General features: G+C 37.8%; 1 protein-coding gene across 4 annotated transcripts in view; it reads left to right on the forward strand.

Moving 5' to 3' along the window:
• Positions 1–24,299, forward strand: part of DTNBP1 (dystrobrevin binding protein 1) — a 176,393-nt gene that overhangs the window by 49,475 nt on the left and 102,619 nt on the right. For all 4 annotated transcript variants that reach the window (XM_066268341.1, XM_066268342.1, XM_066268344.1 and 1 more), the window contains 2 exons: positions 4,619–4,751; positions 15,315–15,447. In XM_066268341.1, coding sequence (XP_066124438.1) covers positions 4,619–4,751; positions 15,315–15,447 — 266 coding nt within the window. The remainder of the gene's footprint in view (positions 1–4,618; positions 4,752–15,314; positions 15,448–24,299) is intronic.

Consider the following 24,299-nt stretch of genomic DNA (forward strand, 5'->3'; position numbering starts at 1 on the left):
CTTCACATATAGCGCTATTGAATACAGACTATTAAATATGTATATACAAAGTTTTTAAAGAAATAAAAATGGATTACAATGAATAAGAGAGAGAAGCAGAAACATTGATCTGTTCCTGTAAGTGCCCTGACCGGGTATCAAACCAGCAACCTCTGTGCTTTGGGATGATGCTCTAACTAACCAAGTTATCCAGCTAGGGCTGTAGAGGGTCTTTAACAAAACTTACTCTTTTGATTGAAAGAAGTATTTCATAAATAAATATAGGAGAAAGAATTTCTGTAAGATCTGTTGTTGCTATTTGGGGAAATTTTTTCATAGTTGAGTACTTGATTATTTTAAGATCCACATCTAATCAAAGTACCTCTGTTGCTCTCCAGAAATGTAGTACTCAACTTTGAAAATGAAAAAAAAATTTAAAGCTTTCTGATGTGTTGTTGAGACATATGTCTATCTTTTAAGATTTGTAGCATTAAATCTGTCATATGTTTATTTTGTCAGAACATGCTTATGTGTCTTTGGTGGCTTTAAACCTATGTGAGCCTACCAAGACAAATGTATGTAAGGGCAATTCAGTCTTTTTTGACAAATTACTTTATACTTATCTAATTTAAAGCTAACTTTACTACCTAGTCTTAAAATTCAGATAAGTATCTTAGAAAACAAACACCTATGATCAACAATAACTTTGTTGTCTAAGCTTTTTCTACAAGTTCTTTGTTGTTGTTTTTTCTCCCTTAGCAATATATAAATGAATAGTTAATACTGACTTAGGGGTTAGACTCTGGGGACCATTTTTTAAAGTTAGACTTAGAGTACATTATCTGTTTGTAATTTCTATTATCGTAGAATATTTGCTTGCCTTCAAATTCAACTCCGAAGTTGAATTTCTTTTTTGTCCAACAGTTTGCTCTGTAAGCTGGTTAAGTTAGACATGCTTCACTCTGTTCCAGCCTGGTTCTCCTCTCTTCCTGTGGTAAAAGGTGACCTGAACTGGGTGTTAGAAATCCTAGTTTCTGCACTAATACATTTTGACCTTGGACACATAAATTAGTCTGTTTTAGTTTCCTCCTCTATAAAATGGCATACCACCACTTACCCAGCTTATCAAATAAAAGAGTGTGGAAAACACATACCCTCAAACTCTGAATTGTTGAGTTTATACACAGTATGGTCCTGTTATTAGCCATTTTGTAGTCATTGATGATCCCTACTTTTTTTTTTCCCCTTCTGCTAACTTCAGTGTTCTCAGGAAGGAATTTTGATGAAGCACAATGGGTTTGTCTGTCTTCTTCCTTTAACTTGATTTCCTAGTGTAAATCTGGGTTTATTCAGAAATGTTTACTTGGACCAGATGGAAAACATTGGCCTTCTGGAGATAGATCATTTTTTACCATTCAGTAGAGTTTAAGTACAGTTTTGCAGCACCCTTTTATTTGCTGGTTTTTCACTTTTCTTCTTTCTTTCCTGTAGCCATATAGCACAGTCCCCAGAATATTAATTTAAGGGAATGGGTTTACGTGTCAAGAGTCCCTGGGATTGAATCTAGTTCCACTGTGGCCCTTGGGAAAGTGATTTAGCTTCATTATGCCTCAGTGTCTTCAATTATAAAATGAAAGTGGTAACAGTGCTCACTTTATAAGGTTGGCATGTGGTTTAAATGAAAGAATACGTGTAAATTGCTTAGCACAGGGCCTGGAAAATACTTATAATGTTTTAGTATTATTACATAATTATTGATGATTTCTTAGAAGCCATTCAACCTCCCACTCTTTTTAATGAAAATGATATTTTAGTGTATTCTGACATATTATTTTTAATATATACTATACTTCTTATATTTTATGTTTAGGATATAATATTTTATTTTGTGGAAGGCTTGAATTAGATAGACTATAGTCAAATTTTAATATTTAAATGTTGCATTTTAATTTTAAGAAGAAATAGTATGCCTGACTGGAGGTGGCCAGCAGATTGAGTGTCAGCCTAGAACGCTGAATGCCCTGGTTTGAAACCCTGAGGTTGCTGGCTAGAGTGTGAGCTCTTCAGTTTAAGCACGAGCTCACTAGCTTGAGCACTGGGTCCCTGGCTTGAGTATGGTATCACCGACATGATCCCAAGGTCACTGGCTTGAACACAAGGATCGCTGGCTTGAGCTCCCCCCATCTCCATCAAGGCATGTTTGAGAGACAATTAAAAAAAAACAAAACTAAAGCAACTATTATTTGATGCTTCTCATCTCTCCACCCCACTTCCACTCTCTCACTCTCTCTTTTACTCTCTCTCTCAAAAAGAATGACTAGTATCGGTGATGGAAGACAATTTGACTTTGAGTGATGGGAATGCAACATAATCAAATGTCAAAATAACCTGGAGATGTTTTCTCTGAACATATGTACCCTGATTTATCAATGTCACCCCATTAAAATTAATAATAAAAATAAATTTTAAAAAAAAGAATGACTAGTATCTAAAAATTGTTTGTTCTAGGTTTTTCAAGTTGTTAATCTAATTAACTAGAATAACTAAGATTTAAGAGACTTTTTTAAAGATATAACATGTGCCAGAAAAATATATTATAATTATATTTATTCTCAAACCAACCCTGTGAGATAGGAATTATTATTTTTCTTTTAAGAGTTTAATACTGAAACTAGAAGAATTTGTGAGACCTGCTACCAAAATATAAGCACCAAAGTAGGCAGGATTTTTTTTTTCCTGTTTTGTTCACCATTTTATCTCTAGTGACTAAAACAGTACCTGGCTGATAGCAGGATAGTCTGGCTCTGGAAGTTCATTGACTGTTTTAAGTGAATTTTATATAACACAGATTTTTGTTTCAAGCCTTAGTTCCCTGATGATTGCATCACAGTTTGTCTATGAAGACTGCTCAGTATTTTTCAAACTACTGTTAGGGATCATTTTAAAACCAGTAGGCAGTTTTAAGTATACAAAATAATGAAAACTGTAACTTTAATAAAGCTTAGTGTCATCCCACCAGCTCATTTGAGGCTTATATGTGCGAGATGATGCAGTTATCCCTCCAATGTGGGCTGAAAACAATGGGGAGGTGTGGGAGGTGGGGCTCAGTGAGGAAACTAGGCAGCTTGCTGACCTCTTTATTGTAGCTTTGTTCTTTCATTTCAATGTTGTGAATTTCCTAGAATGTTAAACTTTAGAAACAATCTAGCACTACAAATAATTTTATTTTATATCTTGTTTTAATATTTTTATTCCTCTGAAGTTCTTTCTGTAGTGAGATTCAATAAGAATCAGTTGTGTTCATGTTTCAACTGGTAAAGACTCTTAATCTTGGGATGTATAAATTGCCTTTTTATTTTACTATAACTTAACTGTGAACTCTGATTTACATATAAAAGTCAAATTCTTTTTTTGTGACAGAGAGAGAGAGGGACAGATAGGGACAGACAGACAGGAAGGGAGAGAGATGAGAAGCATCAATTCTTCGTTGCTGCTTTTTAGTTGTTCATTGATTGCTTTCTCTTATGTGCCTTGACTGAGGGGGCTACAGCAGAGCAAGTGACCCCTTGCTCAAGCCAGCTACCTTGGGATCAAGCCAGTGACCTTGGGCTTCAAGCCAGCGACCATGGGGTCATGTCTATGATCCCATGCTCAAACCAGTGACCCTGTGCTCAAGCTGGTGAGCCCGTGCTCAAGCTGGCAACCCCAGGGTTTTGAACCTGAGTCCTCTGCATCCAAGTCCAATGTTCTGTCCACTGCACCACCACCTGGTCAGGCTCAAATGCTTTTCTTGGTTATACAATGAATTTTGCCATCTTTATCTTTATTGTACTAATGTGTATTCACAATTCTTGCTTATCATTGATGATGTATTCAAAAAATGTTCTCTCCTTGCTGCTTCTAAAACTTGTTCTAGGTTCATTCCCCTCCCACCATGTTAAGACCAAAACAAAATTGTCTGGGAGAAACTGGTATCTGTCATTTTCTTTAGAATCCTCAGTAAAAGAACTTAGAATTATTTCAGACTATTATAGTGTCTCACTGCCCTGCAGTTAGCAATCCTTTACATCTGAATTACTTCTTTGTCAACATAAATCCCTTTTTCCTTTTTCTGGAATTAATCAATTGCCTCAAAATTTCTTTGCATACCAGTACCATTTACCTTATATATAGTAAGTGTTCCTGTTAAATGTAAATTAAATCATAGTAGAATCCAAATGCATTAGGGGACATTTCTGTTAAAAGAATTTCTTTTGTAAAGCAAATAATTACCCAATAATTATGTTTTGGGTTGTTTTTATCTGTTTTCAGTTTTTAGTGGTAGTTTTTTGTGTTTTTTTTTCTAGATTTTCAAATACAGGGTTTACTAAAAAAATAGGGTATACTTAAAAGTGATGTTAAGGTCATTCTGAACTTTCTGTTCTCTAGGTTAAAATGCACTAAGACAAGCAATAATTTGAGGTTTTCTGTACTAAATGTTAAGGTGGTTGTTTTCTATTAAAGAAAAAAACTTCAATCTTTTTTTGAATGTCCTGTTGCCTATAGTCAGTTAAAGATAACATTGACCAGCTGTCATTAGGCTATGATTTCTTTGTGCTTAAAATCTGGTTTTATTTTAGCCTTCCTCTTTGTGTTGTAGCTGGTGGACAGCGAGGTGGTGATGCTCTTAGCACACTGGGAGAGAAAGAAGACGAGCCTGATTGAGCTGCAGGAGCAGCTTCAGCAGCTTCCAGGTCTCATAGCAGATCTGGAGTCCGTGACGGCGACTCTGAGTAAGTTTTATGTTCACATCTGTACATTACCTTTAGGAATGAAAATAATTTGGCCAGGACCTGGTATAATTTCAGAACTTTCTAAGAATACATTAAATTTGTAGTTAACAGGAATTTTTGGAAAGTAGTACATCCTAGTTAATTTCATATTTTGATTGAGGATTAGACACAAAATGAATTAAAGTTTAGAAATGATTTTAACCCTTTGAGGAGTATGGACGTTCATGTACATCCTTGTGCCTCCTGACCATCCAGAGTACGATTGTACAAAAATTTTTATTTTAAAAATGTGTAAGGCCAGATAGAAGGTGACAGAAGACAATTTAACTTTGGGGGAGGGGTATACAGCACAATCATATGTCAAAATAATCTAGAGATATTTTCTCTCAACATATGTACCTTGATTTATCAATGTCACTGCATTAAATTTAATAAAAAAAATGTGTAAGGCAACATTAAAAAAAGGCAAATGTATGTTCTTCTTGTTTCCATAAATTGGTTATCAAACAAATATGATTTTAAGTTAATAAAACTGGAACTGGAACTCATTTAATTTTTTGAAAAAAATCTCACTCCTCGGGGTCAGTGAGCATGAAAAACACTCACTACTACTCAAAGGGCTAAACTATGCTAATTTTTCTGGCTCAGTTCAGTTTAGGAAACACAGTTATAATTTTTTTTTTTTAATTCTTAAAGTACTTAGGGTGTCTTTGTGACATTAGATCTCTATTTAAAAGTATAAATATAGAAATGGATTAGGCTGACTTTGTCCTGACTGTGGTATATCCTCTGGAAGCTGTTTCACTTATTTATTTATTTGTTTATTTATTTATTTATTTTTTCTGAAGCTGGAAACGGGGAGAGACAGCCTGACAGACTCCCGCATGCGCCCCACTGGGATCCACCCGGCACGCCCACCAGGGGCGACGCTCTGCCCACCAGGGGGTGATGCTCTGCCCCTCCGGGTCGTCGCTCTGCCGTGACCAGAGCCACTCTAGCGCCTGGGGCAGAGGCCAAGGAGCCATCCCCAGTGCCCGGGCTATGTTTGCTCCAATGGAGCCTTGGCTGCGGGAGGGGAAGAGAGAGACAGAGAGGAAGGAGGGGGGTGGTGGAGAAGCAAATGGGCGCTTCTCCCATGTGCCCTGGCCGGGAATCGAACCTGGGTCCCCCGCACGCCAGGCCGACGCTCTACCGCTGAGCCAACCGGCCAGGGCCGGAAGCTGTTTCATTTAAAATTAGGTCTGCGGAGAGTGCCATGACTTGCAGTATGCTTTTTTCTGTTCAAACTGAAGAGAGCAAGCAAATCCAGTTACATGGATTTTTACAGACAAAATGAGGGTACATGTTTGTCTAAATTTATACTTTGTGGAAGTTTATATTTTGGGTGGGTTTTTTTATTGCAATGAATTATGCTGATAAATTTTTATTTCTTGAATTTATATTTAGAAAGTTAACTTCTGTGTTCGACAGTGCCACATCTTAGGATAATATTGTGGCTTACTATTTTCTAACCAAGCTTGAGGTCTTAGTAGAGTAAGGGATAGGAGATGTCTGCATAGGAGGTAAGCTTCTTGTGCTAATAACCTGATCCAATCTCATGGGTAAGAAGGTAAGAATACTCTGTCATCTGCATCTCTTCCTGTTTTTCAGTATCACCTTTTTTTAAAGCAAAACAAAAATGATTTACAAAACAAGTAATTAGCAAATGCTGAAACAGTTTTTTTCTGTGTGAATAAAGTTATCTGAATGGTTTTTGGAATGCTGTTGTTGATAATAGTAGCTAATGGCAGCTACTATTTTGGTGTCTTATAAGCGTTATCTTTAATTCTTATAAGAACCCTACATAAGTAATTTTACCCTACTTTACCAATAGGGAAAGTAAGGCTTGAAGAGGCTGTGATTTGCTTCGGGTCACATATGATGTGGATCCAGGATCCCGCGATGTCCCAGCTGGGGGTGAGGTAGTTAGGATGACAGCTGTCAGTAGGCCTCAGGAACTGCATTCATAATGCCCTGGCTGTGACAGTATTTTCTGATGTCGGAGATTTGTTATTTCTGAAGGCAGGGCATGGAAAAGATCCTGGGTCTCAGGAGAAATGTGGGATAGCTGTGGCTGCCCTCTCCATTTGCCCCTCTTATCATGATCTTCCTCAAGCCTTGATAACAAACTGAAATAGCTTCCAAGATACATTGAATTTTTTCTTCAGCCACTTTCTTTTAGCTTATGTTCCTGTATGTCTTTGAGTTGCTTGCTTTTCATTGGTCGTATATTTCTTTGCAGAGATTTTCTTCTATGGTAACCTGGTAACCTCCCCTCTTTTTTTTTGTTTTTTTGTTTTTTTTGGCCAGCTTAGAGTGAATTCTATTTAGAGAGGTTCTTCGTTTGATATCACTCTGCTGATTACATGTATCTTGACACAATTCTAATTATTTTCATAGTCTTTTCTACTTAGAAAATGAAGTTTTTATATGTCATTCTTAAAATAGAATGTATGTATTTTCATTCTCAATTAAGATCCCAATATCCTGAAAAAAGTTGGATATTTATGAAAAAGTATGACCTCCTTCTTTAGAAACTGCATCATGGCTTTTGAAATGAATGGGGTGGGCTTCTTGAATGCTCACTTGAATCCTCTGTCTTTGTTCATCTGAGGACACTGAATGCCAATGGCAAATAACAGTTAAAGGATTCTTGAAACTACTCTTCCGGACAGATAATAACTTCCAAATAATTTACATCAGATTTTTTTCCCCTAGTCTGTATCTAATTTATCTACAGCTCTTTTTGGATGGTTTATCAGTTTTCTTAGAAGATACCTCTAAAATCCTAGATGGTTGGTTTTTACACTTATTGCCAATCTGAATATCATTAGCCATTGAAATTCATGCTTCCTTTGTGTTTTAACCTATTGCTGTTAGTTGCCTGATATTTATACTTAGTGATGAAAGGCTGACTGTAAGAGGTAGTAAGTTTGACTGGAATTCTAAAGGTCTGGTATTTGTTGACCTAGAATAAGCTTTTAAAGAGGTGTTTTGAAAGTGTGACTTTTAGAGGAACAACTAAAGCTTCTTGGAATTAGTGCTGATATTCTTTATAGTAGGAAAGTATTTTGAAGCCAAATTTGGTGGCATAGGTTATATAAACATATATCCGTATTAGTGTAGTTTATGAATTCATTTTAATGAATTTGTGCATCATTCTTAGGTATTAGAAGCACTTAGTATTTTAAATGTTCACTCAAATACTGGATTCTTTTATTTTTTGATAGCCTCAAAATATCTCTTATCATCACCTGAACCTTGATGTAATGTTACAAGACTTAACAAGTCAAACAATAATAAAAAATAAAAATAACAAGAAAATAGTAACTGGCCTATATTTAGTCACAGGTTTCCGTAACTTCTTTGAACTTTTCTTTTCACTGTTGTATCTAATATCATATCTAGTCAGCCCCTCCATTTGCTAGGCTACTTAACTCTTTTAGTCTTGCTTTGTTCTCTAGAGCCTGCTCTTTAATTAAAGAGTAAAGGCTTTATATGATGTGAGCAATTTGGACCTTTGGTGGTGCTTTTAGCTGCGTTATCCTATGGCTTAAAAATAACAACTGATTACTTAATCCCTCAGGAATTGTTGAGTAACAACGAATAATCCATTCATGTTGGGTTTTTATTTTAATGGAGTGTGATTCATCCACCTTACAAAAGTGTGTGTAGTAGATAATTACTGGTAAAGCTTGTCATTAAAAAAATTTATATATATAAAAGTATGCTGAGAACTGGAAAATAAAGGCTAAGAACTTATTTGCAGATCTAGGTTTAGATCCCAGTTCCACAACTTCTTTTCTGTGAGATACCAAGCAGGTTTCTTAATTGCTTCAAGCTCTGGGATCTTCATCTGCAGAATGAAGATGAGAGCACCTGCTTCCTAGGGTATTTGTAGGGTTGAATGACAGTTACAAAGCATTCAGCACAGTGCCCAGTGCATATTAGGTATCTGCTGGGTGCCATGTGCTGTTGGTAGACTCCGGGGATATAGCAGCAAGTAAGACCAGACACCTGCCATCAAGATGCTGACATCCTGGCAGGAGTTTCTGTAGTCTTTACAAATCCATTGTTCTTTGACAGAGGGCTTGGATGGATATTATGCAATTTAACTTGTCCTGCACAATAGTTCTGAATGTAAAACCACAGCATGAAATATTATGAGATAAACTATAGTTTTCTGTGCATTGAAAGGCAGTGTAGCTTGACCAGGCGGTGGCGCAGTGGATAGAGCATTGGACTAGGATGTGGAAGACCCAGGTTCGAGACTCCGAGGTCGCCAGCTTGAGCGCAGGCTCATCTGGCTTGAGCAAGGCTCACCAGCTTGGACCCAAGGTCGCTGGCTCGAGCAAGGGGTTACTCGGTCTGCTGTAGCCCCCCCCCCCCCGTCAAGGCACATATGAGAAAGCAATCAATGAACAACTAAGGTGTCACAACAAAAAACTAATGATTGATGCTTCTCATCTCTCTCAGTTCGTGTCTGTTTGTCCCTATCTATCCCTCTTTCTGACTCTCTCTCTGTATCTAAAAACAAACAAACAAAAAAGGCAGTGTAAAGATAAAATGGAATGTTGTCATCCAGATTCTATATACTTTCTCATTCTGTGTAATAATCATAGTGTTTTATTATAAAACTACTAAAATATTTGCAAATTATTTATTGAATTCTCTTGAACTTCCACTAGAGGGTAGTCTAACCCTATTTCATTATTGAAATTTAAACTATTAAGGGCTTTTCTGAATTTTCTCTATTGCTTAGTTTATTTTTTATGACCTACTTTTAAAAGACTCTTACTTTCATCTAGACCAGAAGATTTCTGTTAATTCTCAGATAACAAAGTGCTGTAAGAAAATGACAGCCATATACTAAATTTGTAGCTTTTTTTTAGTTGACCTAACCTGATATATTATTATCTTACTTTCTTCTGTACAGAATTTCAGAGAGCATCCAGCAGGGAGACTGTCTCAACTCTGTGTTTGATGAACTAGATTATCTTACTGTCCATGTTACCTTCTGAAATGACATCTTTCAAGAAGCACATTAGATATCTTTAGATATCTTATAGTGAACTAAATGATCTAATTTGTTTCATGATGAGTTTTGCAAGTTAATTCACTTATTGCCATCCATCATTACTGTATTACCTTATTAGATAAAAGATTAATGTAAGCATTTGAAGAATCTAGTGGTTTGTTAGTACCTGACCTCTGTGACCTATGGACTTGTAGTCAAAGATTTTCTTATTTCTTGAGGCTAATTAGTCTTGTTAGAGAAGTACTCATTAAATACGAAATTATTAGTTTTAGTGTGCTGCTTTATTTTTCATATATGGTTACATTAAATATACTGTATTTCCCCATGTATAAGACGCTTCCATATATAAGACATACCTTACTTTTGGGGCCAGAAATTTGAAAAACAAATGTATTACATAAAGTTTTTGAACTCAAGTTTTATTCATCATAAAATTCATACAACTCCTCATTCATGCGAAAAAGCAGGAAATGCAAGTAAAAAAATCTACAACTACTGAAAAGGACACACCCAGTTTTTAGACTCCAAATATTTTGGGAAAACGTGTGTCTTATACATGGGGAAATACGGTAATATGTATTTGAGACAATGGCACAAAGAAACATTCCAAACAGAATCTCCCTTCCTTTGAGACAGTCTTCTCAGAGATTTGTGAGGCTCTTTCCCACACAGCTGTCAAGCATTCCCAAAGGGCTTTTCATAATAAAATTCTACCGATCTTTCCCACTGATCACTAAATGAGACACATGCTGTTGTTGCAGTGAGCAGAATGGGAGATCTGAGCTTGTAAAGGTGTATTTGAGTCCACGGAGGCCTGCTAGTGATTTATGTAAGTGCATTCTAAGTTTGGTCACCAAATTTACTCATTTATGCAACTCATTTTGTAATAGGAAATGAACAGACTGACAGGGAAATTAAATTTATGACCATTAAAATTCAGTATAAAATATTTAGAATATACTTTATGCTTGTGCCCTGGCCAAGTAGCTTGGCTGATTAGAGTATTGTTCCAATATGCCAGGGTTGTGGGTTTGATCCCCAGGCAGGGCACATGCAAGAGTCAACCAGTGAATGCATAAATGAGTGGAACAACAGATTGAAGTTTCTCTCTTTCTCTCTCTTTCTCTCTCTTCCTCTCTCCCCCTTCCTCTTGCTCTAAAATCATTCAATTAAGAAAACCTTATATATGCGTGTAATTATTATTTAAAGAACAAATTTAAAGTTTTAATGTAGAAAGGGGAGAAAATTATTATTATTATTATTATTTTTTTTGGTATTTTTCTGAAGCTGGAAACGGGGAGAGATAGTCAGACAGACTCCCGCATGCGCCCGACCGGGATCCACCCGGCACGCCCACCAGGGGGCGACGCTCTGCCCTCCAGGGGGCGATGCTCTGCCCCTCCGGGGCGTCACTCTGTTGCGACCAGAGCCACTCTAGCGCCTGGGGCAGAGGCCAAGGAGCCATCCCCAGCGCCCGGGCCATCTTTGCTCCAATGGAGCCTCGCTGCAGGAGGGGAAGAGAGAGACAGAGAGGAAGGAGAGGGGGAGGGGTGGAGAAGCAGATGGGCGCTTCTCCTGTGTGCCCTGGCTGGGAATCGAACCCGGGACTTCTGCACGCCTGGCCGACGCTCTACCACTGAGCCAACCGGCCAGGGCCAGAAAATTAATTTTTGTCGATACAGTTCTTCTATATTTTATTACTGATTTCAAGCCTGCTAAGAGTTAAAATGTAAAATTCTCATTGCTTCAACTTTTTTAACTCACTGATTATGGGGGCTGGTTTGATACACTAATAACAAAATACCATCATGTTGTTTAATGTTTTCAGAGTTCTCTGCCTATGCTTATTTCTTTTACAAAATTTAGAATAACTTCCTAATATTTAAATATTAGATGAACATGAATCAAAGATTTGCCTTCTTGGTTTTTATTTTACCTTTTGAGGGATACACTCATTCTGTCCCGAGAAATCATTCCTAATTGAATTCAAAAGACTTGGTATCAGAGGATGCAAAGATGTAAAAATGCAGTTGTAACTGTTAAGACCCTTCCTGATTCCTGAGAAAGATGATAGTACACAGGTAATTGTATAATGTCAGTTAGAGTGTAAGCCTATATAAGGTCCAGGGTATGTGGAAGCAGAGAAGAAGAGAGCTCTGAGGGCTGGAAGGAGCCATAGCAATGACCCGAGCCTGGGAAGGGACCTCAGGGTAGGGCAGTGGAGGCAAGCAGGGACGTCTCAGGAAAGGCAGAGGCAGGAGACGGACACATGCAGGACTCTTCCTGGAATAGTGAGTCCTGAAGCAAAACAGTAGTGAAATTGGAAACATAGGTGTGGCCAGGCAGTGAAAGGCCCCCGAATAAGTTAAGGAGTTAAACTGGATTCTTAAAGTACCTGCAAACCTTTGGAACTTTTTAAAGGGGAGAACATAAATATGAATTTGGTGTTAGCAATAAAATGACCACTGACTGTGCCAAGCATTTTAAATCTAAATTTGCTATTCAACATGAGAACATGATGCTGTTGGCCTATTCAGGTGGACCTGTGGTTTGTTTCTTTCTTGTTAATGGTTTAGGTTGGTACTAAACTAGCCACATGTTTTTTCACCTGGACCCCATTTTTATTAACAGAAGTGAACTAGGCTTTCAAGTTCAATTTGTACCTAGAACATGAGAAGTTAATTGGCTTGCCAAGGGATCAACTTATTCGAGTTCTGGCTCATTAGCTCTGCAGTCAACCAACAGAACTAGTCTCTAAATGAAAATTACTGTCTGTCCAAATAAAAATAAAAAAGTTAAAAAGAATATAACAATGTTTAAATATAATTGACTCTATTACATATTTTCTTTTTATTGTAGAAAAATCATTTGAAATACAATCCCCTCACTTATAAGGTTAAGGGATCTTAAATCTCAGAATATAGCCTTGAGTCTAACTTGCGAGTATATAAGTTTGCCAGAAAAAATGAAAATTTTTTTGCTATTTTGGTGTGTTAGATGCATAGGTGTTATTTACACCATGATCATTACTGGTCTCAAAATTAAGTTTTAAATGACTTTTATAAAACTTAACTAATCTTTATAGAAATATTTTCTCTGTATTTTTTATGGTCAGCCATTAGTTATTTACTTACTGCCAAGTACTAAATTAGCTACTTTACATACTTTGCCTCATTGAACCTTTTCACCAGCTTTGCAGGGTATGTACTGTTAGCCCTCTTTTCACTGGTGAGGTATCTCATCTCGTCTCATCTGTATGAGGCAGAGCTGTGTTCCATCCAGGCTTGTGCTTCAAACCCTGCTCTTAACCTTCATGCTGAGGATAATGTGCTGGTACTAAGGGTAACATGAAAGCACTGTGTAGCCTAGAGTTAAATGGAATCCATATCAAATTTTAATTATTTTAGTTCTTATCATTAATCAAAGTAAAATAGCCTATTAAATAACCTATTAGCTAAGACCTTTTAAGACCCAGTCGAACTAGTTTTAACACAAACTGAATATTGCTTCCTCAGGGCTAGTAGGACTACCTTCCAGGATATATCTCCCAGTTGTTTTAACATTTAACATAAAACCAAAAACTCTAAATACAATTAGTATAATCATTTGCTTGATTCTCCCCACATAAACTTATTAGATACCATTTATGACATTATTAAAAATCTTAGTTACATTTTTAATACATTAAATTTTAGCTTTTGCAAATTGTTTCAGGTTCAGCTTGCTGTAATCAAATATTTAGCTGTTTGATGTGGCCCCTGAAGATAGACTCAAAACTGTTATGAACTGCATTATTATCAGCCCTTCCCAGGCTTCCCAGTGGTTTACAGTGATATATCAGTATGATCAAAGTCGGTACCTAATATCTTTGAAGAAGAGTGCTAAGCTGGTGGTTTTCAACCGCTGGTCTGTGGACCCATGCCAGTCAGTGGTGAGTTAACCACCCTGATTATGATCCTCCTGCAGCATCAGAGTGCTTACTCTTTCACAGACCTCCGGTTGAAAAACACTGCTAAACTACTTTCATCACATTTTGCTCTTCAGTAAAATTTTGTGTTTCCCCCTAGTCCATGTCTTTAAGTCATACACCCTACTAGATAGAAGAGGGAGTTTTGTAAGCATACTTACTTAATAGGGTTAAAATTTCGGATATTAGAAAATGTGAATGTTTCTGTATTTAATAAATCCGTAAATCAAACAAAGGTTAGTTAAAAACAGCCCAGAATTTACATCTTAACAAACCTGAAATTGCAAGTTAGAATTTGAGGAGTTTGCTCATAACCTAAATGCTACAAAAGCTAATTTAGAAAGTCATATGAAAATCCAATGGATAAATGGAGGAATTCAACACACTGAAATTGCATTGTAGCTACTTAGTGGAGCCTGCACTGCCAGCTGGTGCACTGCTGCCCCTTCCCTGCGGTGGCCATGCCTCCTGGATTCTGGGCAGATCTCCTGTGGAGCCCTTCCCTCCATCGCCCTCCTCTATGTTAGATGCCTCTCCTTGTGTCCCCACAGTACCTCTGCCCAGGCCTTTCCGACTGTGTTGTCATTGAAATGTGCTCCCCTTCTATTTTAACCTCTTTGAGCACAAGGACTGTCTTTTTCAGCTTTGCATTCCAGTGTCTGCACATGTGGTAAGTGTTAGGTAAATGGCCATGATGCTCTTTGAGTTCTAAATCTTTGGCCTCTAAAACCTTTCTGCTAAAGAAAACCAGCCCTCACCCCTATAGCTGTGATGTCATGGTTTACTTAGCACCCTATCAATTGGAAACTATTGTAGTACAGTGTAGGAGGGAGTCCGTTTTGATTCCTGACTGCCCTTCACTAGCTAGGTGACCTCAGGCAAAACACTGAATGAATTTCCGCAGGCTTTGGTTTTGAATCTTTTAAGTGAAGGATTTAACTATAGATGATCTCCATGTTCCAATAAAGCTACAAAGCTCTGTGGCCTAAAGGCAAAGTTGAGTAGTAAAAAGACTAGTTGACTGGTGGGCAGAGCTGATTGCCTTCCCACCAACCACTGACTGTGCTTACTGTGTATTTGTATGTCTCTACAGTTGACCATAATGTGCTGGGGCAAAACAAGTGCTAAAGTAACCTGAAAGCTCAAATATTAAATTTACATTTGGCATAATTTGTGTTAATTATATTTTGCTGTATTCTCATTATTTGAAACTGATTGTTCATGTATGCTATATGGGGTTATTATGATATAATGTTAGATTAATCAGGATACTATTTCCTCATCATCCTGGTTAATAGAGTGTTATGGAAAGTTACATCTTGAAAATATAAAAAAATACTCAAAAAAGATCATTGAAGTCTGTTCAGTGTATTTTATTTTGTTTCAAGAAAGTTTTATAAGGAATATTAAATAAGTGCAAAACAACAGCCACAATTTAAACTTTTAACTTTTGTATACTTTTCCTTTTCTCCACGATCTGATTTTTGATATTTGTTCTTTTGACCTTCTGTACTTTCAGCTCATTTAGAGACTAGCTTTGAGGAGGTAGAAACCCACCTGCTGAATCTGGAGGATTTGTGTGCACAGTGTGAATTAGAAAGATACAAACACATGCAGGCCCAACAACTGGAAAATTACAAGAAAAGTAAGAGGTGAGTTTGAAAAATTGGCCACAATATTTTCAATATCAAAGTTTTTCACAGCTTGATCTGAACTGAGCTACGAAGGGAAGAGAGGCCTAAACAGCTTGCTAAAAACTGTGCATGCCAATTTGTGCACTGACATCTTGGGCAGAGTCGGAAGGTGCAGGTAGGTCCTCTGAAGTCCATGGGGAGGTCCCGTAGGTGGTGAAAGTGCCCGAGACTGTCATCGGGGCAGAGCAGGAAGTAGAAGGAGGTTACTGGATGAGTGAGATTGGGATCTGGCTGCGGCTGAAGAGCGGATTTGCTGGGAGAGGAAAAAGATAGGTTTGTTAGAGTACACTTCTGATTTTATGATGATTGATCAATAGAATATTTCTGGGTTGAGAGTGTGGCAGTAGGAGGAGTAGATTGCTGACATGAAGTGCTGGTCACTGGCATATAGGAGGTAAAAAAAAGTCAAGCTGAAATGTAGGTATTGTGGATTATCACAATGATAAAGTTGTCTAGAATGCCAAGGGGTAGAGATGAAAACTGAGCATTCTGAAATTCCCAGACAGGTCTGTATTATCCCTAGGGATAATAAATGTTAACGAGTGATAAGAATCACCAGGAACGAATGTTTAAAATGAAGACTATGGGGATTCATTACTGGCGAGTTAATACTGATAGCATGTTTATTTCTTCATTACGATTTTATTCATTGATTTTAGAGAGAAGGGAGAGAGAGAGAGAGAGAGAGAGAGAAAGAAAGGGGGGAGGAGCAGGAAGCATCAACTCCCATATGTGCCTTCACCAGGCAAGCCCAGGGTTTTGAACTGGTGACCTCAGCGGTCCAGGTCAACACTTTATTCACTGTGCCACCACAGGTTAGGCATAGCATGTTTATAAGGTAAATCTTTATCTACAATGCCTAAGTATTTTGTATCCAATTTTCTGGTAAGATATTAGGCTTGTGATTTAAATTGAAGTCATGTTTTTATCCTGAAATAATTACTACTGATTTAATTCAAAATTATTAACAGAAACACAATTTGTTTTGGTTATTATGAAAAGTCCTTGCAGATCTAAGCTTCAATTTCTCCTCTGCCACTTTCTACCTGTATGACCTGTTGCAAATGACCTATCTTTGGCTTTCTTGTTGTTAAATAGAGAATGATACTTTCTTGCAGGGTTACGGAATATGAGAGACAGGTTTTTCAAAAAAGTCAAATAAAAGCAGACCGATTTGCTCACAGAATCTCTGTTGATTCTCCATTCTAGTTAACTGGCTTTTCTAAACACAAAACACAGAAATACGGAATGTGAAACATTGCTTAATACCATTTATAAACTATAGTCTTTCTGAAACTCTTAACCTGTCTTATTCGGCATGTGAAAGGATGAAGTATCTTTTTCAAAGATAACATTTCAAAGCAATTTATATAGCCAGGCTGCGCATGTGTATGACTACATATATAAGGCTGATTAGTAACTGGCTGCAATATAAATAATTTGAGTTGACAACGCTGAGAAAGTAGAGCAGTTCAGTCAAATGTAGAGTGATAAAAAAAAGTCTTTTAAATAATAAGTCATGTAGAACATTTACTATTCAGAGCTGTCATATTTATATTTTAAGCTCTTTCTTGGCTGTTTCTACTTAATCTTGAATATCAAACTGGAAATATGATGAAGGTTACTATAATGACACCAAATTAGTTTTGATTGATACAGAACTTCCATTTAACACAATGGATTGAACATAGTCACTGAAATCCTACTAAAATTATAATTAAGAACTTTTTAAAAGTTATAATTCACAAGAACAAAAGGACTAGAAGAAGAAATGGCACCAATATTTTGGAACGGAGGAGGTGGGTAATGAGTGGTGTGGGCCCAGCAGAGTAGAGAAGGCTGGGGCCGAAGCTGGGAGCCAGGTTCTGGTAGCAGGGACTAGGACATGAAGCATGCTGACGTGCCCCACAGAACCCCAGGGGGGTTCGGGATTTGAAGGCATCATGAACCTTTAAAGGTAAAGGGTGTTAATAGTACATATTTGGAGATGTTAGACCTCCTGATCCTCTGCGCAGCCACATCATTACCCCAACCCTAGCTCATTAAGTGACCTTAGGTTGCATCCAGGACACTGAGAGAAGGTAAGGGAGAATTGCTACTCTGTTGTGAACAGAGAAATTAACTGAAAGTCTACATAGTAAACACAAGACTCTGTAGGCCTCTTTCTTCACTGGCTCTGAGAACTCCGTCAGCCAGACTTCTATCCGCTGTACAGGCTGTACAGAGGGCTCAGCTAAAAAACTAACCCGCCCAGGAGAAAAGGTCTGCAAGTACAGACAGTTGGGGAGTTCTCTGATGAAACAGCTGGGTCTGCACTGAGCAAAAGAAGACTTTAGAATTTTAATTAATAGCCTCAGATATGTGAGACTGTCTTGTAAGAGACCATTTGCGTTTAGGAGACATGAACAGAATTTTATAGAAAAGGAATATAGAACAAGAAAGAGCTCTTAGAAATAAAATATATGAAGGCAGAAGTAGAGAAAACTTTAACTGAAGCATTGGATGATAATGTTAGTATTTTATATAAGAGAACAAAAAGACTGAAAAAAGCTAAGAGTGTTAAGAAAATTAGAGCATTAATTTTTAGGTCACATATCTGACTACTAGGAGTTCAGAAAGAAAGAGAGAAAAGGCAACAAATTTATTCAAGAGATAATACAAAAAAAAATTGTTCAGAACTGAAGGATATGAAAGAGTTAAAAGAGCCTGCCAAATACTTGGAAAAATGAGTGAAAAAAGATTCATTATCAACATGTATTTTTGTCAGTTTACTATACTAGAAATAAAAATTTCAACAGCCTTTAGTGGCCTGACCTGCAGTGGCACAGTAAATAAAGTATCGATCTGCAACACTGAGGCCGCTGGTTCAAAACCCTGGGCTTGCCTGGTCAAGGCACATATGGGAGTTGATTCTTCCTGCTCCTCTCTCTCTCTCTCTGCTTTCTTCTCTCTAAACTGAATAAAATATTTAAAAAACAAGAAAAAAAGCCTTTAGAAAGGTCTTATATTAAAGATTAGAAATCAAAAGAACTTCAACTTTTCAGGAACACTAGAAGTAGAAAATGGTTTTTTACTTTATATATACTTAGCAAAATTTTCATCAGATATAAGGAAATAGTCATTTCCAGGCTCACATTTAGCCTTTGTGCACACTTTATCAGGAAACTACTGGAGGACATGCTTTGTAAACAAGGGGGTAAATCAGGAAGGAGGAGGGTGCACGCAGAAGAGAGATGGATTTTTCTCAAGAGGATCCGTCCATTTTAGAAAAGAAACAAAGGGAATTCCCAGAATGATGGGAGAGAGAAGTGTCAGCAGGCCTTGCACGCAGTCAAACTGAAGCAGGAAGACCCTTCTGGATAGTTCTATGAGTAGTGATTCTAAAGGGGGGAGAAAGCAAGCTAATAGATTGTCTGATATGCTTTGAGAAGAATTTTATCAGCTCTGATGGAGAGTTTGATGATGAATTAGTGATAGTATATTTTTAAAAACTAAACAAGGTAACTATTAACACTAAAGGAAAACACAGTTTTATAAGATAAGAAATAGACTACATGGTCCATTTATAAGCAATGTTTATATAACTTTGTAATGATTAAATGTAGAATACGGATTTAAGCCAGAATTGTAATATAACTTAATGAGAAGATGGGGGAGAGGAAGCATGTTTGTACTGAGGGATAGGAAGGGTTTAGGAATGCTAGTCCTCATTGTCCACAGCATGAAATCAGTAATATTTAAAATAGAAATAAATGAATATTAGTATTGGCATAGCATTTAGAAATAATGGAGGTAAATACCAGAAGAAATAATTGAAAGAATTCAATATGGCTACTTGTGAAAGGATAGAAAGGTGGAGAGATCTGGGGAAAGGGACTCGTCTTCATCATAAACCCTGTGGGTACTGTTTGATGTAAGAAATGTACAAAAACTATTTTTGATACTAGGCTGAGAAGGTGGCCACTGATAAAACATTCCATGATAGGCCCTGGCCGGTTAGCTCAGTGGTAGAGCGTCGACCCAGTGTGTGGAAGTCCCAGGTTTGATTCCCGGCCAGGGCACACAAGAGAAGCGCCCATCTGCTTCTCCACCCCTCCCCCTCTCCCCCTCTCCTTTCTCTCTGTCTCTCTCTTCCACTCCTGCAGCCAAGGCTCCATTGGAGCGGGGTTGGCCCAGGTGCTGAGGATGGCTCCATGGCCTCCGCTTCAGGCGCTGGAATGGCTCTGGTTGCAGTAGAGCAACGCCCTAGAAGGGCTGAACATCGCCCCTTAGTGGACATGCCTGGTGGATCCCGGTAGGGCACATGCAGGAATCTGTCTGTCTGCCCCCCCCTTCTCACTTCGGAAATATACAAAACAACAACTAAAACATTCCATGATTAAGTTTCAGATACCCTGTATTTGCCTAATGGAGGCAATACATGTCAGTGTTTCACAACTTTTTAAATAAGCAGTTTGCATGTAGTACATATTAAACTATAGTATTCTATATAACACTATTTGAGAAATGTTCAAATATTTTTACTAAAATTAAGCCTTTTGTTATATAATCCACAAGAGAAGAACTTCTTTAAAAAAACCTTCCTTTTTTAACAATATGCACTACAAACTAAATGAATGATTTTTCTTTTCTTGCTCTGAGAAGAGAACGTGTGAACAAAGGTTCGCTGTATGGTGTGTGTGTGTGTGTGTGTGTGTTGCCAGTGTCTGCATACTCTGTGATTTTACTGTTCTTGCTCTGGGAAGATAATATATGAACAAATGGTTGGCTATATGATGTGTGTGTGTGTGTGTGTTTACAATGTCTGCTTGCCCTGTAGCTTTCCAGAAAATCTGGGCAGACAGCTGGATGGGGATGGAGGGAATGGAGGAAGGAAGAATAATTTCTCACACATCTCCAATGTGAATAGTCTCTATAGCACTCTCCAGTGCGTTTTCTCATTCAGCTCCCACCAGAGCCTGTGAAGTGGACAGGGAAGCAGATACTGGAGTTGAGGAAGAAATTGAGTTACATGAAATCCTCTGGCTGTTTAGAGACCAGCATCAGAAGCAGATTTTCAGACCATTCCTCCCCCCACAACTTCTTTTGACTTTTGAGTTGAAACAAACTGAATCAGTCCCAGATGTTTATATCAATATATCTTTAGTTGTGAGTGGAGATATGATATTTTATCATACGTTCGATGGATGTTCCCAGCAGACAATAGATTACTATCCCCTACGAAAGTAGGCCATGACCCATCCCCCACAGTAATGGGGCTTACACTGGGAGTGATTCTCACAGTGGGCAGAGAGGTCATGCAGCTTTATGTGTGCTCCTAAGGAGGAGTCCAATAGCATGGTCTGCCCTTGAAAAACATTTGAATAGATGGTTTAAACCATTTCTGCGTTAAAGGGCATGCTTATTCAGCTGGTTATCTAATGAAAGTGACATATATTAAACTGTACAGTTGTAGAGGGAGAATGCCTGTTTATAGCTTTCCTAATAACTTGTGCCAGTGGCTAAGTTGTCAGATAACACAGAAGATGGTTTAACCATCCAAGTATAACTCAAGAATCCCTTGCATAGGCCTTTATAAGGAATGGGAAATACATTTTATCAAGTAGGAAGAGTGAATATTTAGTATATGAACCAAAATAAAGAACCTAAAACCATTTATATGAGTTTGCCTAGCTAGCAGTTAGAAATACAGACTTGAGATTTTGGAGTCAATTCACATTTTTAGTCACAGGCTGTGAGGGAAAATATATGATAAATGTGTAATTTATGAAGGATAATCAGATAATTCTATAGGCTTTGAGGAAAATACATCAGGATTATGTTGTAGTGGTCAGGTGGACGAGGACTGTTTTGATGAGGATGAGCAGGGAAGGCCCTCCTGAGAAAACACATGAGGATAAAGGCCTGGATAAGAAGACAGCTGTATAAGGATCTAGGATTATATGGTTCTGAGCAGAAAGAACAATAGGTGTAAAGACCCGGAATCATGAGCAATAGATAAGTTAAGGAGAATGAAGAAGTAAAGCCAAAAAGAATTGTGTAATTTTAATCTTTCCAGTACCACCATAATATTCCTTAGAATGCTTACTGAAACTCTCACAATAATTAGTTTTACTATACTTAAAATTAGACATAAATGTATAATTTAATGAAAATATTTATTTCCAACTTCTGGATCCTTTTTCTTTTCCATATGCACCATATTATCTTCTGAAAATAGCTGCATCTTGAAAAACTGTGATTTTAGTGGTTTTTAATTTTAAATGATTCAGTTTTTTTTAAGGTTTTATTTACTGATTTTAGAGAGAGAGAAGGGGGAGTGAGAAGTATCAACTCATAGTTGTCTCACTTTAGTTGTTCATTGGTTGCTTGTTGTGTGTGCCTTGACCGGGCAAGCCCAGGGTTTTGAACTGGTGACCTCAGCATTCCAGGTTGATGCTTTATCCACTGCACCATCACAGGCCAGGCTAAATGACATAAGTAGTGGGCCATCGGTCTAACCTGTATTTCCATTTCAGAAAGTTGGGTTTGGTGGTGCTAGAGAGACTTGGCAGGCATGTGGCACATATAAGCCTGGCTTGAGCAGAAGAAACCAATGCCATTCTCCAGGGTAAAGATGGTTTTGGATCCAATAGAGGAGTTTCCAGCGCACCTCTTCCAAAGGATATATGGAAAGGCAATAACTTGGTTCTGCGGTGGAGGTCTATTTGGATGTTGAGCGCGGAGTGGATCAGGAGAACTTTCCTTATTGGTGCTTTTACAAAAAGGGCACTTCTGTATGTGCCCCAGATGGAGTAACAGAGGCTAGGTTTACTCTCCCACCTGACATAACCAAAAACCAGACAAAACAACTGAAATAATACTTTTCAAGACACTGGGCATCAGGCAATGGAGATAATTGAGACTTAATAGATGGGAAACAAATGAGGTGAGCCCTGTGATTGCTCCAGTATTCTGCCTTGATACAGTTTCATGGCTACAGTGTAGGGAGGAGAGGAACCCAGGAAGAGCCTGGTAGACTCTCTGAGTTAGAGAGACCGAGTTGAGAGGCTAGGAAGACCGAGGCTGTTAGAGGCCACAGGATATAGTGCCAGAGAGAATAGAGCTATACGGAGAGAATCCCAGAAATCTGTAAGGGTTTCTCTTGAATATTTAGCAGTGTATTGATGATGTATGTGAGGAAGCTATCTGATGCAGGAGAAAAAAAATCCAAAAGGATTGGTTAACAGTGCCTGGTGTCTGCAGAGTGTCTGTTAGCCAATAGTCAGACTGGAAAAACTTATATAATTGGGAAGAGCACTCAGGAAGTTCCCTCAACAGTGGTTATAATGAGCCTTGCTCCAGACCTGCTTAATGAATCATAAAAGCAAACCTCAAAAAAAGTGATCCTTTGAACTTTTTTCAGGTAATTTATACCAAAAGAAAGCTCAAAATATTTGTAGGAATATAGAAATATCTAGCACCCAACAAGGTAAAGACATCTGGCATCAAATCAAAGATTACTAAGCAAACATATTGAGGATATAACCAATCAAAGCCAATTTAGAACTGACACAGATGTTAGAATTAGCAAATGAGGATATTAAAACCAGTTATCAGGCCCTGGCCGATTGGCTCAGTGGTAGAGCATCGGCCTGGCATGCAGGAGTCCCAGGTTTGATTCCTGGCCAGGGTACACAGGAGAAGCGCCCATCTGCTTCTCCATCCCTCCCCCTCTCCTTCCTTTCTGTCTCTCTCTTCCCCTCCCGCAGCCAAGGCTCCACTGGAGCAAAGTTGGCCTAGGCTCTGAGGATGGCTCCATGGCCTCTGCCTCAGGCACTAGAATGGCTCTGGTCGCAACAGAACAATGCCCCAGATGGGCAGAGCATCGCCTCCTGGTGGGCATGCCGGGTGGATCCTGATCGGGTGCATGCGGGAGTCTGTCTGACTGCCTCCCCGTTTCCAACTTCAGAAAAAATACAAAAAAAACCCCCCTAAAGCCCCAGTTATCATAACTATATTCTATAAGTTGAAAAAATCAAATAGAGACATAGAAGATTTTTTTTTAAGAAAAAGCCCAAACTCTGTTTCTTTATTTTACTGCTTCCCTGATCAGATGCTAGATTTTAGATGGTTCCCAGGTGGTTAATTGATAATAAATTATATTTATTATAATATAGTAATCACACTTGGTAGGCCATTGACCCCTTATTATGAAACTGAATTTGTTGGTTTCATGAATATGTAATCACAACTTACATTTTCTTTCAAAGTGAAACCAAAGCTTACTATTTGGCAAAAAATTGAACTTAACAAAATTCTTGTTCTCAAATATCTGTTGGAGAGTCCATCTTGACAGTTTCAGACTTTCTGTGTAGTTTTGAGAACAAATGTAGTTAGAATATTTAACAAGTGATTAAATCCTTGGGTTGACAGTAAAAATAGTTGAAGACTGACATTTAAGTTCTTCAAGTTTTATTTTGAGCAATGAATGTCTGGCATCAATATTAAAAACTCATATCCTGACTTAATTCTTATAAAATAATAGTTTTTCTAATTGGTTTACAGTACTCTTTCCCTAAACTTTCCCCCTCCCAGTTGTCTAAATGCCATTCTATATATTGAGGTTCATAAAAGTTTTTGTTTTTAATAAAACAAAAGTGTATATTTACAGTTGAGAGTTGTCAAGACTAAAGATAGCGCAATCTTTAGAAAGGCTTATTGAAATTCAGCAAAACATAATTATGATTGTCTTCGGTTTTAAAGAAAAGGAAATCTTTTTTCTGAAGATAGATTGGTAATAGCTTATGCATTATAATTTACAGAGTTTG

This window comes from Saccopteryx bilineata, chromosome 3 (genome assembly GCF_036850765.1).
Source record: "Saccopteryx bilineata isolate mSacBil1 chromosome 3, mSacBil1_pri_phased_curated, whole genome shotgun sequence".
Lineage (NCBI taxonomy): Eukaryota > Metazoa > Chordata > Mammalia > Chiroptera > Emballonuridae > Saccopteryx > Saccopteryx bilineata.